The sequence below is a fragment of the Bacillus rossius genome, chromosome 1 (genome assembly GCF_032445375.1).
Source record: "Bacillus rossius redtenbacheri isolate Brsri chromosome 1, Brsri_v3, whole genome shotgun sequence".
In the NCBI taxonomy this organism is placed as follows: domain Eukaryota; kingdom Metazoa; phylum Arthropoda; class Insecta; order Phasmatodea; family Bacillidae; genus Bacillus; species Bacillus rossius.
Window position 1 is genome coordinate 345879635 of NC_086330.1, and position 18192 is coordinate 345897826.

The 18192-nt window shown below is 35.7% G+C and overlaps 1 protein-coding gene across 3 annotated transcripts in view; it reads left to right on the forward strand.

Moving 5' to 3' along the window:
* LOC134528163 (uncharacterized) overlaps positions 1-18192 on the forward strand; it is a 107104-nt gene that overhangs the window by 36357 nt on the left and 52555 nt on the right. For all 3 annotated transcript variants that reach the window (XM_063361516.1, XM_063361515.1, XM_063361517.1), the window contains exons 10-14: positions 2237-2458; positions 8566-8691; positions 15190-15426; positions 17297-17438; positions 17521-17696. In XM_063361516.1, the coding sequence (XP_063217586.1) occupies positions 2237-2458; positions 8566-8691; positions 15190-15426; positions 17297-17438; positions 17521-17696 (903 nt within the window). The remainder of the gene's footprint in view (positions 1-2236; positions 2459-8565; positions 8692-15189; positions 15427-17296; positions 17439-17520; positions 17697-18192) is intronic.

Sequence of the window (18192 nt, forward strand, 5' to 3'; positions counted from 1 at the left end):
AAAAACTTAAATGCTTACAATTTACTTGGCCTGTTTATGTTTTCCTTGGAACACATCCTATTGAGGTACAGTAGAACCTCGTTAATACGTGATGGTCAGGACCGAGATAATCACGGATTACCAAATTTCACGGACTAGCGATTAAAAGCCCGGAAGGTCTTGTCAAGCTTCTCAGACACCGGCGTGCAGCTGGGTTAAGGCCAAGGTCATGTGACGTAACATCTCCCGAGGCTTACTGCGCATTGGCAGCAGATGGATAAAAAATAGTAAACTCCCCATTATTTGTGTTAATTGGGACCCGCCGATGCCCGGATAATTGAAATCCTGTAAAAAAAAAAAATAAACCAGGATAATCCGTTCAGGGTAAGGGCCGGCCGTCTTGGAATTAGTGTCTCGGCTTAAAAAAATACAGCACTGCCTAGCCATTAGTTCACGGTCATTTACAACAGCCGAAGAGAGAAAGATAAGATCGTGCTGACCTTGAACACCCCCCCCCCCCCCCCCTTCCACCCATCGAACAGCAGAATGCCAGCCAGACACGTCACTCGCCAGGCGCCTGCCGTGCGTTGGTGGGTGGAAACAAACATAGGGAGACGGGAAGCAGAAGTCAGGACATCCCCCTCAAGTTTAAAGAGTGACAAATGTGACAGCTGAAAGGGGGGCGACACAAAGTGTCGGTACAAACAGCGTTGCAGAATTTGGCCCACGCGATGGCTTGCAGTGTTTGCCGGCCGGCCCGCGTGACGTTAATTTTAAGCGCTGACAATTTTTACTTCTCTTTTTTTTCTTCTCTTTTAAATCGTCCCGGATTATCCGACTCCCGAATTAGCGCATCACGGATTAACGAGGTTCTACTGTATTGTACTTTTAATTCGTTATTATATAAAAAAATTATGAAGCATGTTCTGATTTGGAAAACTTACTTTATATTCATGAACATGGATGCATTGTCGCTACATTGGCATTAAATAAGGCATAAATCACAGATGTATTCTCAGAATATGCTAAAAAATAAAGTAAAGCACATTTAGGATCTAGACTAGTAATATGAATCTTGTTTTTTTTTAAAATAGCTTTACCGAGAAATCTGTTACTTAGTAATACAACAATAATGCCAACTTTCATCACAAGTTACGGTCGCACATGTAGTAATAACAATGAAATAATAAATGACAAAAATTAATACACTATACAATTATTATTTTAATCGTGATTCAATTTTAAATATTCTGATACATGTTCTATTTATGAATTTTTTTAGGACCAAGTTTGGTTTGTGTAGACTACCAAAGTTAAAATATGTATTATCTGAGAATTCCATGATGGCCAACCAATAAATTTGTTAGCCAATCATTTTGAGCAGCACAAAAAATAACTAATATTAATATAAAGAATTTTAATGGGTAAACTAGCGAAAACACCCTGTCACTTTTAACTTCGGGCATATTAATCACTATGCTTTAGTGAAGCTTAATTCTAAAAGATGCACGACAATATTTCTTTTGGCCTAAAACCATTGAGGCCAAAATGGCACTATTCAGTTTCCATTAATTATTTCAGGAAAGTGTTTATCTTCATTTGGGACTAATGTCAAGTTGGTAACTACAAAATATTGTTCCGTCGGATGTTGAATTTTGTTTTCCGATTTCCGTGGATACATGAATCACTGTACTCACAGATAATGCCTGAATGCCTTAAATCCACCAAGTCGGATTCTACAGCAATTGATGAAGTGACCAGATTCTTATGTGATCCTACAGTTAACCCAGAAATAAACTTCCTCGAATACTGGAAAACTCAGTCTGCGTGTTCACCCAGGGTACATAAACTGTCCAAAAAATATTTGTGTTCACTACCTGCGACAGTGTGCTCTGAACGTTTGTTCAGCACTGCAGGAAACATATGTTACCAAAAACGGAATCGTCTTGATCCAGACCGTGTCAAAATCCTTGTTTTTTTTTAAATAAAAATTTAAAGGGTTAAATAATTCTGCATTGTGTATAATTTTTCTCTTAACTTATAAATTATTTTATAATTAACCCTTGAGATCTGGATTCAGATTCGAGGGGTGGATTCGAGGTACTGTTTGGGATTCAAATTAAAGATTCGGATTCGGGAAAAATGGGATTCGACCCATCACTATATGTTAGTAACAAGAATAGGAATGACGGGAATCAACATGTCACTATTGACCAAAGTGATAGTGTAGATATAAGAAATATGCTCTTTGTTGCAGGTTTTCCATGGATCCATATTCGAGGGTGCCCCCCACCCTCCCACAGTGTTGTTGAAGCTCATCTACCACTGGTGTTGCCAGACAAATATTCAGAACGTGGTGCAGTGGGTCAAAGTTGACAACTTTTACGTCAAAAATTTTTACAGCAACATGCGTAGTATATGTACTGTTGCAGTTCATGAGAAGTATGAAAAAATGGGTGGTTCACGCAAGAAAATAGAGGTACATAGTGATTAATTTATTTTGTACTGAAAATTTACCATATTTACCGGCAGAAGGGTTGCCAATGCGTATTGATCAGACCTTTTAACATTTTCACCCTAAGGATCACTCTTGAATAAAAGTCGCACCATATATCTGTCTTCATTAGAGTTCCATGGAAACAAGTCAAGTCTTTGTGTTCCACATCTCAGCTTATTAGAGCTTAAGAAATATGACATTTGTATTGACCACTGGTGTTGACCATCGGTTCTTCGTCTGTTCCCCCCACCCATCCATCCACTGTATGTTTTTACAGTAATAGTTTGTTTCATCAAAAATTGTTTCAGCTAGAGCTGGGCGAACCTCAGTTCTCTGGTTTCGAACCGAACCGAATCGAACCATAGCAAAAAAATTTCGAACCGAGCCGAACCGAACCTCATACAGAAATAATTGTTTTGAATTAAAATGAACCGATGACCAGCATTTTGGTCTTTAACTGAACAGTGAAAAAGAAAGGTTCTCCAGCCATATGTAAAATTAAAACATTATATAGCTTAGCTTAGCTTTATTAAAACATTGCAAAACATTTTATAAGTAAAGTTTATGCAATAAATAATGAAGGAAAGAAAACAGTTTAGAGAAAATCATTTTGCATTTAATTTCTTTATATATACGTTATATAACAACTTTTGATTCATGAAGTAGTTCCATCTAAATTTCAAAAAAGACTATCTTCCTTTTTCAGTGTACACTAACCTTCATTAAAAAAAATATAATATTATAAAGAAAATGAACATTCAGCATAAGGCCACATAACATGTTTTTGTGGTAGACATAATCTAACATTTTTAATAAGTAAAACTTTTTAATAGGACATTTAAAAAAAGTTGAATGTGAATTAAGTTACCTATCTATATTACAAAACCCGCTGACTGCAGTTGCTGTTTTCTTGGAAGAATGCTGGTCGTCAGAAGAAACTTAAGACATTTTTTGGGGTGGTTCTGGGTCATCTGGGTCGTCATTATCTTTTCTCCATTTAGAAAACTTAAACGATGTAAGCCTGCTCATCGCAAAACACCTCAAGAACAATAATATTGTAAACGTAACGTGAAAAGTGTGGTTATAGAAATTTGCGGATGAAAAAAGAAAACACGAGAAATAATGATGGCTGCCGTGACTACGCTAGTCAACTTAGTACCGTACTAAAAATTTACTGGACCAGTACTTTTAATATACAAGATTAAATTAATATTTTCAGTACCTCACTGTTATAACTAAAAAGGCCAAAGGAAATAAATTAGGGATGGGCCGGTCGAATCCTCGAATCCTCGAATCCCACCGAATCTCTAGTATTCGAAAGATTCGAAATTCGAGGGAAAAGATTCGGGATTCGAGGAAAAACATTGATGTAAATGTAGTACTTTAAAAACTTAAATGCTTACAATTTACTTGGCCTGTTTACGTTTTCCTTGGAACACATCCTATTGAGGTACAGTAGAACCTCGTTAATACGTGATGGTCAGGACCGAGATAATCACGGATTACCGAATTTCACGGACTAGCGATTAAAAGCCCGGAAGGTCTTGTCAAGCTTCTCAGACACCGGCGTGCAGCTGGGTTAAGGCCGTTCACGGTAAGGGCAGGCAGTCTTCGAATTAGTTTCTCGGCTTAAAAATGTCTAGCCATTAGTTCACGGTCATTTACAACAGCCGAAGAGAGAAAGATAAGATCGTGCTGACCTTGCACCTCCCCCCCTCCCCATCGTACAGCCGAATGCCAGCCAGACACGTCACTCGCCAGGCGCCTGCCGTGCGTTGGCGGGTGGAAACAAACAAAGGGAGACGGGAAGCAGACGTCAGGACATCCCCCTCAAGTTTAAAGAGTGACAAATGTGACAGCTGAAAGGGGGGCGACACAAAGGGTCAGTACAAACAGCGTTGCAGAGTTTGGCGGCCCACGTGATGGCTTGTAGTGTTTGCAGGCCGCCGGCCCGCGTGACGTTAATTTTAAGCACTGACAATTTTTACTTCTCTTTTTTTTCTTCTCTTTTAAATCGTCCCGGATTATCCGATTCCCGAATTAGCGCATCACGGATTAACAAGGTTCTACTGTATTGTACTTTATATTCGTTATTATATAAAAAAAAATTATGAAGCATGTACTGATTTGGGAAACTTACTTTATATTCATGAACATGGATGCATTTTCGCTACATTGGCATTAAATAAGGCATAAATCACATATGTATTCTCAGAATATGCTAAAAAATAAAATAAAGCACATTTAGGATCTAGACTAAATATGAATCTTGTTTTTTTTTAAATAACTTTACCCGAGAAATCTGTTACTTAGTAATACAACAATAATGCCGACTTTCATCACATTTACGGTCGCACATGTAGTAATAACAATGAAATAATTAATGACAAAAATTAATACATTACACTATTATTATTTTAATAGCAATTCAGTTTTAAATATTCTGATACATTCTATTTATGAATTTTTTTAGGACCTAGTTTGGTTTGTGTAGACTACCAACGTTAAAATATGTATTATCTGAGAATTCCATGATGGCCAACCAATGAATTTGTTAGCCAATCATTTTGAGCAACATAAAAAATAACTAATATTAATATAAAAAATTTTAATGGGCAAACTAGAGAAAACACCCCGTCACTTATAACTTCGGGCATATTAATCATTATGCTTTAGTGAGGCTTAATTTTAAAAGACGCACAACAATATTTCTTATGGCCTAAAACCATTGAAGCCAAGATGGCGCCTTTTAGTTTCCATTAAATATTTCAGGAATGCATTTACCTTCATTTGGGACTTTAAACAAATGTCAAGTTGGTAACTACAAAATATTGTTCCGTCGGATGTTGAATTTTGTTTTCCGATTTCCGTGGATACATGAATCACTGTACTCACAGATAATGCCTGAATGCCTTAAATCCACCAAGTCGGATTCTACAGCAATAGATGAAGTGACCAGATTCTTACGTGATCCTACAGTTAACCCAGAAATAAACATTCTCGAATACTGGAAAACTCAGTCTGCGTGTTCACCCAGGGTACATAAACTGTCCAAAAAATATTTGTGTTCACCACCTGCGACAGTGTTCTCTGAACGTTTGTTCAGCACTGCAGGAAACATATGTGACCAAAAACAGAATCGTCTTGATCCAGACCGTGTCAAATACTTGTTTTTTTAAATAAAAATTTAAAGGGTTAAATAATTCTGCATAATGTTTAATTTTTTCTCTTAACTTATAAATTATTTTATAATTAACCCTTGAGAACTGGATTCGGATTCGAGGGGTGGATTCGAGGTACTGTTTGGGATTCGGATTCGAGATTCGGATTCGAGAAAAATGGGATTCGAACCATCACTAAAATAAATACATCCCAGTAATTTAAAATACGTAATTTACGTAATCATTTCTTACTGCATTGGTTTTGTGTTAACTTGATCACGTTAGTTTTGCCCAAATACGAGAGTTCTCGTACATGCGCTTTAGTTTAACGAATGGGGTACGCAATCTTTGGTGATTTTACAACACTTTTCGTACACGCACTATAGTTAAATGTATAATATACAAGACCTTTGGCATTTGTACGATAGTTTATATTACGTAGTACGAAAAATGCATACAAAATTCTCTACAGTAAACTAAAAACAAAGCGCGCCTATATGGTATGATACTATGCGAGTTATGCGACAATTAATAAGACATTTGTTTTTAATTTTGTCTGCGCTTGAAACTGTTGATGCGACGATTATGCGATAAAAGTCGGAATATTACAAGTAATGGAATTTTGTTGTGCTGTTTTATGGATGGTCTCAAATGGGGGTTAGAAAATTAGAAAAACGTAATTTTTTTTAAACGAACGTTCGGTTTTTTGAATATATTTTAAGAGGTTTCGAATCATACCGAACCGAACCGAACCCTTACGTTTGGTTTGGTTCGGTTCGGTTCAAAATTTTCGAACTTCGCTCAGCACTAGTTTCAGCCAAAGGTTTTAGATAAAGTTTTGAGTTTTACATTAAATTATAATGGATTTGATAGTATTTCTATAAAAAAAATTACATTTTGTGTTTTTTACCCTTGTAATATTTCAACACCCTGCAGTAAAGATTTTGATATATAATTAATTTTTTTAAAAAAAAATTCTACAATATCTAAAAGCTAAACAAAAATATACATTAATTTGATAGAGTACATGGTAGGGAAATTTTATTTATTTTCTTATTTCAACTCCAGGTTTTTTTTACCCCTTGCAATAATGTTTCGTAATATCAAAAATAGTTTTTCTAACAAAAGTTTTAGGTAAAAATTATAAGTTTTACAAACAATTTGAACAATTTTGTGTACATACTAAGGGCGTTATGATTTTTTTAAAATTCTAACCCTCATTTTTTTCAACCACTTGCAACAGTGGTTCGTATTATCAACAATTTTTTCAGACAAAAGTTTTAGATAAAAATTATAAGATTCAAACATAATTTGTACGAATTTGATAATGTGTCTACGAAGGGAGTTATGATTTTTTTGTCCTCCAACCCCTTGCAGTTATGGTTGGCTGTATCAAAAACTTATTCAGACAAAAGATTTTGGTATTAATCCTACAAGTTATAATACGTTCAAACTGATGTGATATTTTCCATATTATGGGAGTTACAGCAATTTTTTTTTATTTTTTTTAAATCCTTCCCCATTTCTACTCCTTTGGTCGGATATTTCCCATTAACGAACTGGACCGAGAATTTTCACTACTAGATTTTATGTGTCAATTTGGAAGTTATTTCGGAAATATTGCAGCAGTTATTGTGTTTACAAAATTGTGATATAAATGTACACACACACACACACACACACACACACACACACACACACACACACACACACACACACATACATACATACATACATACATACATACATACATACATACATACATACTTACATACTTACATACATACATACATACATACATACATACATACATACATACATACATACATACATACATACTTACATACATACATACATACATACATACATACTTACATACTTACATACTTACATACATACATACATACATACATACATACATACATACATACATACATACATACATACATACATACATACTTACATACTTACATACTTACATACTTACATACTTACATACTTACATACATACATACATACATACATACTTACTTACTTACTTACTTACTTACTTACTTACTTACTTACTTACTTACTTACTTACTTACTTACTTACTTACTTACTTACTTACTTACTTACTTACTTTTGAGTGTGCGATGGTTTTAGGGTCTATGGACCACTATATAAAAATTTTCTGGAAGTTGCACCATGGTAACTGTTAGAATGGATAGTATTTCTTTGAAATCTACCTAAAACTTGATATGGGTCGCACTAAATTTTTTTAACTATACATCAGCATAAATTGTGCGATCCATATGCGGGTAAATACGGTAACTACAGTTGGAAGTACTTTAAATATCTGTTGTGAACACTTCTTTGAAGGCACTATTTGTATAATAGAATCTTTAATGTACTAAATCCTTATTTAAAAATCTGTGCTCATGTAATTTTCATATTTCTTTAAGCCTTAAAAAAGTCTTTTGTACCTACACACTATTCCAGCTTAGCTGTCCCTATTTTGATAGGTGCTGCAAAGAGTGTTCAGCTGTATGTCTTAACATGATTAAACAACCACAGATTTGTTCACCACCAGATAAGATTACATGCTATCAAGTATCAGTAATAATTTAAGTTAAAGACTGTCAAAAAAAAGACATCTTGTCTGGAAGTGTATTCATTTTAATAAAGCATGTATTTCCACATCTCTATAAAATAAATGTAGATAAACATTGAAATAGCAAATTTTTCATAAAGGTGCAAGTTCATATTTTTTTTTCCTTTTGTATTAAAATAAGTATGGAATGTAAAATAAGTAAGAGACATGATGATTTAGTTTTCAGTCTTGTATTCACTCTCTAAATCAAAATTATAGAGATAAAATGTTACTAAATTGCTGTATGTTTAAGTTAGTAATGTTGTTTTTTCAGTATGTGCACATTTTATTGTAGGTTGGAGTGATAAGCTTGGGCACAACGTCTCAAGATGGCAACATGAGGCAAGTCAAGGTTGAAGTCCTAGGAGTGATGGATGCTGAGAACAAGCTTGTCAGACTGCGTGCTATAGAGCCTTTACAGGTAACTGGGAACCATCCTATTATTGTTTGTCTCAATGCAGATCTTCTTTTATCTTAAATTGTTAATACATTTATTAATATTCCTGGGATAATCCGTCTCATGATGAGTCCTGATTAGAGCTAGGCGAATCTCAGTTCTCTGGTTTCGAACCGAATTGAACCATTGCAAAATAATTTTGAACCGAGCCGAACCGAACCTCATACAGAAATAATTGTTTTGAATTAAAATGAACCGACCACCAGCATTTTGGTCTTTAACTGAATGGTGAGAAAGAAAGGTTCTCCAGCCATATATAAAATTAAAACATTATACAGTAGACTCCCGATTATCCGGGGTAATGACTGATTGGCAAGGGGCCCACGGATAATCGAAAAACACGGTTAAAGCAATGACGAGGGAAAAAACGTTTTAATTAATTTTTTTTTTATCTCGACTGTCGATACAAACACTATAACACCCGCCCCTCATAGCAACGTCCAAATTCGTTTCAGTAAAACATTGCACTAATAATAAAACAGCGATTAAACAACGTATATTTAAATTACAAAAAAAAATATTGAACAGTCTAAATTTAAAATTAAAAAAATCATGAAACACTTTGTTTACATATGGCTAGGCATTCCTAAGTAGGCGCTAAAAACATTTCAGTTACAAAATAATAATGCTTTTAATATACAAGATATATTTGATTTCTAATAGGATTTCAAAATAACATAAAAACTTGAGTGTGTTGTATTATAACACAAAATTATTTAACCTGTTAACGCAATTCCCGACTCTGTTTACAAAGTGCGTTACTGCCGTGATAAGCCACTAGCGCAGCCTGTTTTAATGTTGAGTACCACTCGTTTGCGTTTATTAGACATTACTGTCAAAATATTACTACAGAAAACAATACCACACAAAGCAAATGCTGACTCAAATCTACACGAGCCGGTATCAGTCGCGTGAGTCACGCAGCAGCGGCGCCGCGTCGGCGCTAACCTGAGCCCGGTTCACAAGGTCGCGTGGAACACAAGCGCGCACTGTTAACAGGGGTGCGTTTATGATTGCTCCTGCTGTTTTAAAGTTCATGACTCATATTAATACTTACCAACTATGCATGTAACGTGTTTGGCAGCATTATTCGTCGAGAATCACAGCATAAAATGCTCAGTCACATCAATAGATTACAAATATAAAAAAAAAGTAAAAAAATTATTTTCGTTTTTATGGGTTATGGAAGTGAAATATGGCACGGTTAATCCGCAAACCGGATAATCCGCACCCGGATAATCGGGAGTCTACTGTATAGCTTAACTTTATTAAAACATTGCAAAACATTTTATAAGTTAAGTTTACGCAATAAATAATGAAGGAAAGAAAACAGTTTAGAGAAAATCATTTTGCATTTAATTTCTTTATATATACAGTAGAACCTCGATGATACGTTCCCGTTTCATACATTTTCCCGTGTCATACGCCGATTAATTTTGGTCCCGCCGAAAGTACTATATTTACAATGGTTTACTTTCCCGGAACATACATTTATAAAATCACAAATTTCCCGTTTCATACATTTTTACGAAGCGGAAAAGTCCTACAATTCACAAATTTTTTTGTTATATTCCTCCTGACAAAATATGTTTTAATGCTTTTATTTTGAAAAACGTTCATTGTTTACCTTTGTAAACGTAAGAAAATAACTTTATCGCACCATAGATATGGATAGTATTATGAAGACTGTGCACCTCGCTACTAGCATCTATTGCCAGCACCAAGCGAGACTAGTGGCGCAAACTATCAATGATTATGAAAATGGTGCACGTGCTTTACCAAGGCACAGATCTCATATTTTGTGCATTCATTAATCTTTGAACTGAATATACAGTTTGTTATTGTTTTCTTACAATCGGATTGTTTTGTATTTTACGTTTCTCAAGTTAAAATTTTATTGAAAATTGTTCTGTTGTAAAATGAAACAAACAAGCAAAAATTTCTGATTTTCTTTTTACAATAGCCTAATTTTTTCAATTTCTAATTTAGGCTTGGTGACCTTTCCCCCCCTCCAAGAAAGGACTGCTTTACTTGATTATACTGTATTTTACATTTCTGGTTTTATTATATGTAGTATATATAATGATGAATTCATATCTTTAATTAATATAATGCAATTATTTACACATTATGTATTTAAGTTTAATCTGACATTGTGCTGGTATGCTAGATTGACTTTTATTATTGCCATTCCCTTTTCATTCACTTTCCCGCATCATACCCATTTTTGTGCCCTCCGTTGAAAAGTGTATGACAGGGGTTCTACTGTATAGAAGTTCCATCTAAATTTAAAAAATACTATCTTCCTTTTTCAGTGTACACTAACCTTCATTTAAAAAAATATAATATTATAAAAATGACGAACATCCAGCATAAGGCCACATAACATTTTTTTATGGTAGACATAACCTAACATTTTTAATAAGTAAAACTTTTTAATAGGACATTAATTGTTTCCTACCGCATTTGTCTTGTGTTAACTTGATCACGTCATTTTTTCCCAAATACGAGAGTTCTCGTACATGCGCTTTAGTTTACCTATGGCGTATGGGGTACACAATCTTTGGTGATTTTACAACAATTCTTGTATACACACTATAGTTAAAGGTATAATATACCAGACCTTTGACATTTGTACAATAGTTTATATTACGTAGTACGAGAAATGCATACAAAATTCTCTACAGTAAACAAAAAACAAAGCGTGCCTATGTGAAAAAAATGCTGTGCGAGTTATGCGACAATTAATAAGACATTTGTTTTTAATTTTGTCTGCGCTTGAAACTGTTGATGCGACGATTATGCGATAAAAGTCGGAATATTACAAGTAATGGAATTTTGTTGTGCTGTTTTATGGATGGTCTCAAATGGGGGTTAGAAAATTAGAAAAACTAAAAAATTTTTAAACGAACGTTCTGTTTTTCAAACCCTTACGTTCGGTTCGGTTCGAAATTTTCGAACTTCGCCCAGCACTAGTCCTGTGGAAAGAAAAGGAAGTGTTTATTGAATACTTCATTCTTATATTCTTTTAGTATCTTATCATCATGTTATAAAATACCTAGGTTTTTAAGCTATTAAGTGCTTTGCTAATTACAGGGAAAACATTTATGATGCTTATGAAATAACATATTAATTCTTAATAGTGTTGACTTGAAGAAAACTATGTAATTAGTATACTGTATTTACCCGAGAATACTGCGACTCTGAATATAATGTGACCCCAAACTTTTTGATCGTGAGTCTAGGGAAAAGAATGTTTGGATAGCAGATCACAATTAAAATACAAAATTATGGAGATGAAATCACAGTTGAAAGACAAAGCACTTAATTTTTTTTTAAAAATTAAATATGTAATAAAATTTAAATGGTAAACTTACCTAGGCCAATATAAATTTGAGTTTGTCACAACATTAAACAATAGTATTTACATTAATACTTATTGTACATAGATATATTAACAGAGTTTGTTATGATGCTGGTAAGGATAATCATTCACTGTCAATGTCTGCAATGCTGCTGCTGCTACTGCTGCTACTGCTGACACTGCTTTTATCTTCATCTTGCCATCACAGATCGCCTTCAGTGTCATTCATGGCATTTGAAATGCAACACTTCTTAAAGCTGTGGACGATGGATTCTGAAGTTACCCTTCGCTAGGCTGTAGAAATCCATGTTGCTAGCTGAAGAACTGATGGTTCCTTAATTTTCCCAGTAGGTGTCAGAATAGTCACTCGTAAACAGCCAATCACTAGACTGTTGCCGAAGATAGTCCGTAAATGGCTTGTTTATGACAACATCGAGAACTTGTAGCTGGCTTGTCATTCCAGCTGGTATAACAACCAAGTCTGTGTTAAATTTATTTATCCTAGTTTTAACCTCATGTGCCAGATGTCCCCGAAACGCATCAAGGACCAACATGCCCCTTTTCTTCAGACGTGCACCTGGGTGCCGATTCCTCACCAGCTTTTTTCTTGACAACGAATGATTGTCTGGCTGAAACGTTTCTTTGGGAAGAAATTCTTTTTTAATGATGCCAAAACAGAAAACATCACCATGACTCGCAGCTTCTCATTTCCAGTCTTGTGCACGGTGACAGTCTTAACGCCTTTTGTTTCAAAAGTACTGTTGCTGGGCATGTCGAAATACACTGCCGTTTCGTCAGTGTTTCTAATTTGGCTGTATCAAATAATCACGTTGTTTACGCAAACCAATCACATAGTGCTGAAATTTAATCAATTTCTCTTGGAAATCTTTTGGCAGTTTTTGCACTAGTTGTGTTCTGCATCGCAAACAAAAACAGCAATGGCGCATCATTCTTATGCACCAACGAGTACTTGCATTGAAGCTAGTCTGCGGAGTTTTCAATTCATGAGCAATATCTTGGATTTTTTATTTTTTTATGTCTCGTGGAATTGGAATTTTGTCTCCTTTCTTCTCGTCAATGAAATTTACCACGCGGGTTTCAACATCAGAGAACTGTCCCTTTTTAGGCCCTCTGAATTCTTTACTCAAACCATTTTCATTCTTGAGACAAAGCAAATTCGCCCTTTAATTACGCACGTTGCTTTCAGTAATGTCATATTTACAAGCAGCTTGGCAGTTGGTTTTAATTTTGTGATTTGCCACTATAATCTTAAAGTTAGCATCGTAACTTCATCACAGTCCTTTTGACATTTAATTGTGAACTCCCATGCCTCTGTACAGTATCCATTTTATGAAGCAAAACAAAGCACAAGCAATCAATCAAACTACAATTACTTCTAATACTGACCCTAGAGCTGACTTGTAGCGCTGTTACTTCACGTTTTGGCTGCATCACTGGTGCTGCCATGACCTTCACACAGTTGTCTCGCCGTGCCGTGCCGTTTCAAAACATTCTTCTAGCAGCATGGTTATAGGTTTGCGATTATACTGCGACCCTCACTTTCAATTTCAGCAGTTTTGATAAAAATCATCCCATTATATTCAGATAAACACTATATATATATATACTGTCATAAAATAATTTCTGAAATAATTACATTTTAAGTTTTGTATTCTTTCATAAAAGTGTGTAAAATGACACAAATACTTTGTACTATTTTGTTGTCAGAATTTGGTTAACCTAATTTCGAGTCCAGATGTTCCACAAGAGAGGAGTTAAGTGATTTGACATCAGGGTTGTTTTTTCTCTTGGTATCTATTTCCTGATTTATGGCTTTGTGTGATGTTGTCGACCCATTGTGGGTTTCCACTCATTTTATTTTGTTAAGTGACTTAAATTGCTGTTAAATTGGCTTAACAGGGTTCTTTCAGTTCTTGACTTTCCCATGTATAGTTTAAAGGCTTTGAAAATTCCTTATTGCTTTTGGCCTTTAAAACCCTTAAATATTTAACATTTGTGAAAATAAAATAGTTAAAAAAAAAACATTATGCATGGCCAATCATGGTATTTTAGGTTTTTTTCTCAACCCCCTCTCCTACCCCTTTCCCAAACTCTTAGATTTGGGGTCATTGTTCTTGTTACATGTATTAGGTTTAAAGAATAAGTATACAGTAGCTAATGGAAAGTTCAGAGCATTTAAACATTCTCAGGATTCTCTATTATGCATTTTCTCTCTCTCTCTCTCTCTCTCTCTCTATATATATATATATATATATATATATATATATATATATATATATATATATATATATATATATATATATATATATATATATATATATATATATATATATATATATATATAGTGGACATAATACTCATGCATGTCTTTAATACCTTATGTCAATTATTTTAACTGAAAATGTGACATGCAATCTTAACTCATATTACTACCGGTACAATCTGTTAGGTTCTTGAAATTGTACTGTTGAATCTGTTAAATGTCCATTAAGACAACCAAAATGTCTGTAAGAACTCGTTATATTTTTTTAATAGTACATCGAGAGGTCTTTAATTTGGCATGTTAATGACCACGGTCATGCTGGATTAGTGATTTTTCTCATTATTGAACGTCAATGTAGTTTTAACTGGAATACCAAAGAATATACAGTACCATGGTATTTAATACATGCTATGCTCTATAGAAAGAAAAAATACAGATGAGCATAGATGTTCTTCGAAAAATCAGTAAGGAAAGGTACCGGTGAAATGTAATATTTAACCCGCTTGGAAACTGGAAACACTGTACTGAAGTGAAAACTGACAGCCACAATAAACTCTGAGCAAACAAAAAGGCCAGCAGCACAGTAATGCAACCTGGCAGGTAATGTCAACAACCAAAATGCACCCAAAAAAATCTGAATGTGAGTGGCTCAATTGGTGATGGATTACAGCATATGCTGAACCATAGAATGTCAGATTTTAAAAAATTTCGCCATATTTATTTTCTAATATGGCATTTTGTTCTGAATGTAGTGACTTTTTTGAAATTGTAAGTTTGAATACCTAATTGAGAGAGTTGAGGGTGTTATTTGCAGGAAGGCGAACGCAACTACAAGCGGAGGTTCGTGAAGATCCTGGAGCCTCTGGAGAACTGGGTTGAGAAGGACAGTATCATCCTGACAGACTTCACCGTAGACAAGGGCACACTCCACACCATGGGCTTCACCCAGGTGTACCAGGTGTCTGTCGCTGATGCCTCGTCAGGGAACAACAAGTTCAGTAACCAAAACGTCATGGAATACTTGCGACGCATTGTCCCTCGTATGTTTCAGGTGTGTTTGTCTTGCCCTTCTTTCTAACATACTTTTTGTATAAAATAATATCTCTGATATCTAAACACACTGTGATTTTCTTGAAGTGTTGCCTAAACTATGAGGAATAAATATTTTACGAGTAGGGGCGCAAATCTGTATGATTCGCAAGGGGGGGCCCCGGAAATAAGCCAGCACGGCCCAAGAGTTTTGCGCATGGATTTTAACAGACACCAGTCATCTCTGGATAGGGTGCTCGTATGTTGTATACTGTTCTTTATGTTGGCCTATATGCATGCAATAAGTACAAATCATTAATAATTTAAAGAAAGTGTTTAATAAAACATAGTTTTGACCTTACATTTATCAGGCCTCCTCAGTGAGGGGCTTCTTAATTCCAGGTTCTTACACCCCTCCCCCCGGAATCTACACCCTTGGTTACGAGGATACTAGATGCGAAGCAACAAGGCAGGCCAAATGACTCGTCACACTGGCCAGTGCAGCTGAGGGGGGTCGAAAGAAGGCCCCACCTCCCAGACAGGTAGCGCCCATCCCTCTGCGCTAATCCAATTAGGAGCAATGCCTCTCTCTGTCCCTCGAGGGTTCGGCACGTTCCCATAGTTCCTTCTTTGTGAAGTGGCGTAACTACCAAGCCGTTCTGGAAGCTTCGAGTGTTAAGTCAGGGATTCTGATGCGACACTTTTAGGAAGGCTACGAGACTGTTCCAGGTCGGGACTCGGCAAGTATTTAAGAAAAAGGCTGCCTGTGATGAGTAGTGGGAGAGGTACAAAGGCTGGTGGCGATACCAGCAGCGTGTGTGCGTGCGAACTTGGTGGCGATACTGGCATATCCTTATGGCTGTCTGCGAGGCAGTGAAGGAGGAGGTTTAATGACCCTTTGGTGAGCGATAGCGGACGGCGAGCGGCAGATGTAATGGTTGGTACATCAGGGACAAAAGCACCTAGGTGTTGTATGTGTAGCAATCTAGTGAGTAGTACAAATGTTGAGACAGAGGTGCATCGTCAGAGAAAAGCAGTAGAGAGAGCCACTGTTAAGCTGACCTAGAGTGTGAACCGGATTGTGGACAGACAATTAAATCATTATAACTTATTGAATAGTGTAAATATTATGTAATAAATAAAACTGTATTTAAATAACTGGGCTAAACTGTTAAGTTTTAATTTTTTTTACAGTATGCTAAGGAAAAATGATGCAGTTTTCCAAAGAGTTGGAATCACATAACTACACTAGCAAATGCTGGGCATGCATTGCTATGCCTCTTTCAATTTTTTTGTAATTTGTTTGTAGTAGGTACACACATACAATGAATTTTTCTTTATCTCCATATATGCCCATCTATAAACCTCACACACACACACACACACACTCTCTCTCTCCCCCCCCCCCCCCCCCCCTTCCTATCTGTATCTCCCTACAGCTCTTTATATCTATGTATCTCTCTCTCTATATATGAACAAACATTTACATTTTTATTTATGTAGCTAGTGTTAGTAGACACACCTTTATTTTATGGTAAATGTGACTGTTAGTCTTATACACACAATGCATGTTGATATGTTGCACATTTGTCTTATTACTGGCTGTGGTAGAGGAGAGGTGCGTTCCGGCATAGTTGGCCAGTGTGAAGGCTGGTTTTGTACTACTGAACATCCAAGATTCATCATAAAAGTAATAAAAAAACTAAAGGTATATGAAAAATACCTTGGCAAATAATTTATGCAAAATACAGGTAATAACTATATAGGTGACCTTAGAAAACTAGTGTTAAACCTGGAAGTGTAAAAAAAAAATTGATTTTTATTTTTATTCTGCTCAATTTTAAGCACTTATGCTGTGTTTTTTTTTAACGTTGATAATTTGAAAATTTCAGAATACGCTTTCTCTGCTGAGCAGACAAATAATTCAGCAGTTCCTCGACGAGCTAGTGTGGCGTGAGAGGTGGGGCCCAATAGCCGCGCAGGCTTTCGATAACATCATCTTGCACATAGCGGAGCAGACGAAGCTGGACACAGGTTGGTAATGTCGGCGTAGCGTACAAGTGAATGAAGCGTGTTGGGAAAGGGCATGGCATCTGACCTTGTCGAGGTGTTTTAGGGGAAAGTCTGGTCACGCGACTGAGTAGAGTCTCCGCCAACCCGTTCAAGCACTGGAACTACGCATCCTTCCCGCCACCGAGCGTACAGCAGCCATCCGGCAGCATGGGTTCGAAGGCTGATGCCGGCAGCAAAACCCCCAGCGCGGCTGCAAAAAATACATCTGGGACACCACAGGTTGGTGAAGTAGAACTTGCTGAAGACATTGCCATACAATATCAACATATCACATGTTTCACTCTCATCATTTGCTATGTTTCATGCCTGTTATTATTTCAATTTCAAGTAGTTTCTAGGAGATGGATGCCATTTCCTGCTTCTGTGGTTTTTGAAGTTTTCCATTTCCTGGAATAAGTCATAAAAAATGACACAAGGAAAAAAAAAATTAATTAAAAAAAAGCATAAAGACAGACATACCTAGAAATTTAACAGATATCGTATCAGTAAAAAAAAAAAACATAAAGCAGATGTAGAAGAATAAACCCTCAAAAACCTGACACATTCTCTATAAATATGTATTAGGACAGTACATTTTTGTAAAATAAAAAAAATAATTCTGAAAGCAAATAGCATCACAACAAATAATCAATGTTGTAGAAAAACACTTGGACAAACAAATAAAATTAGAAAATAAAATGTTAATTTCATTTAGCAGTACAATACATCATCATTT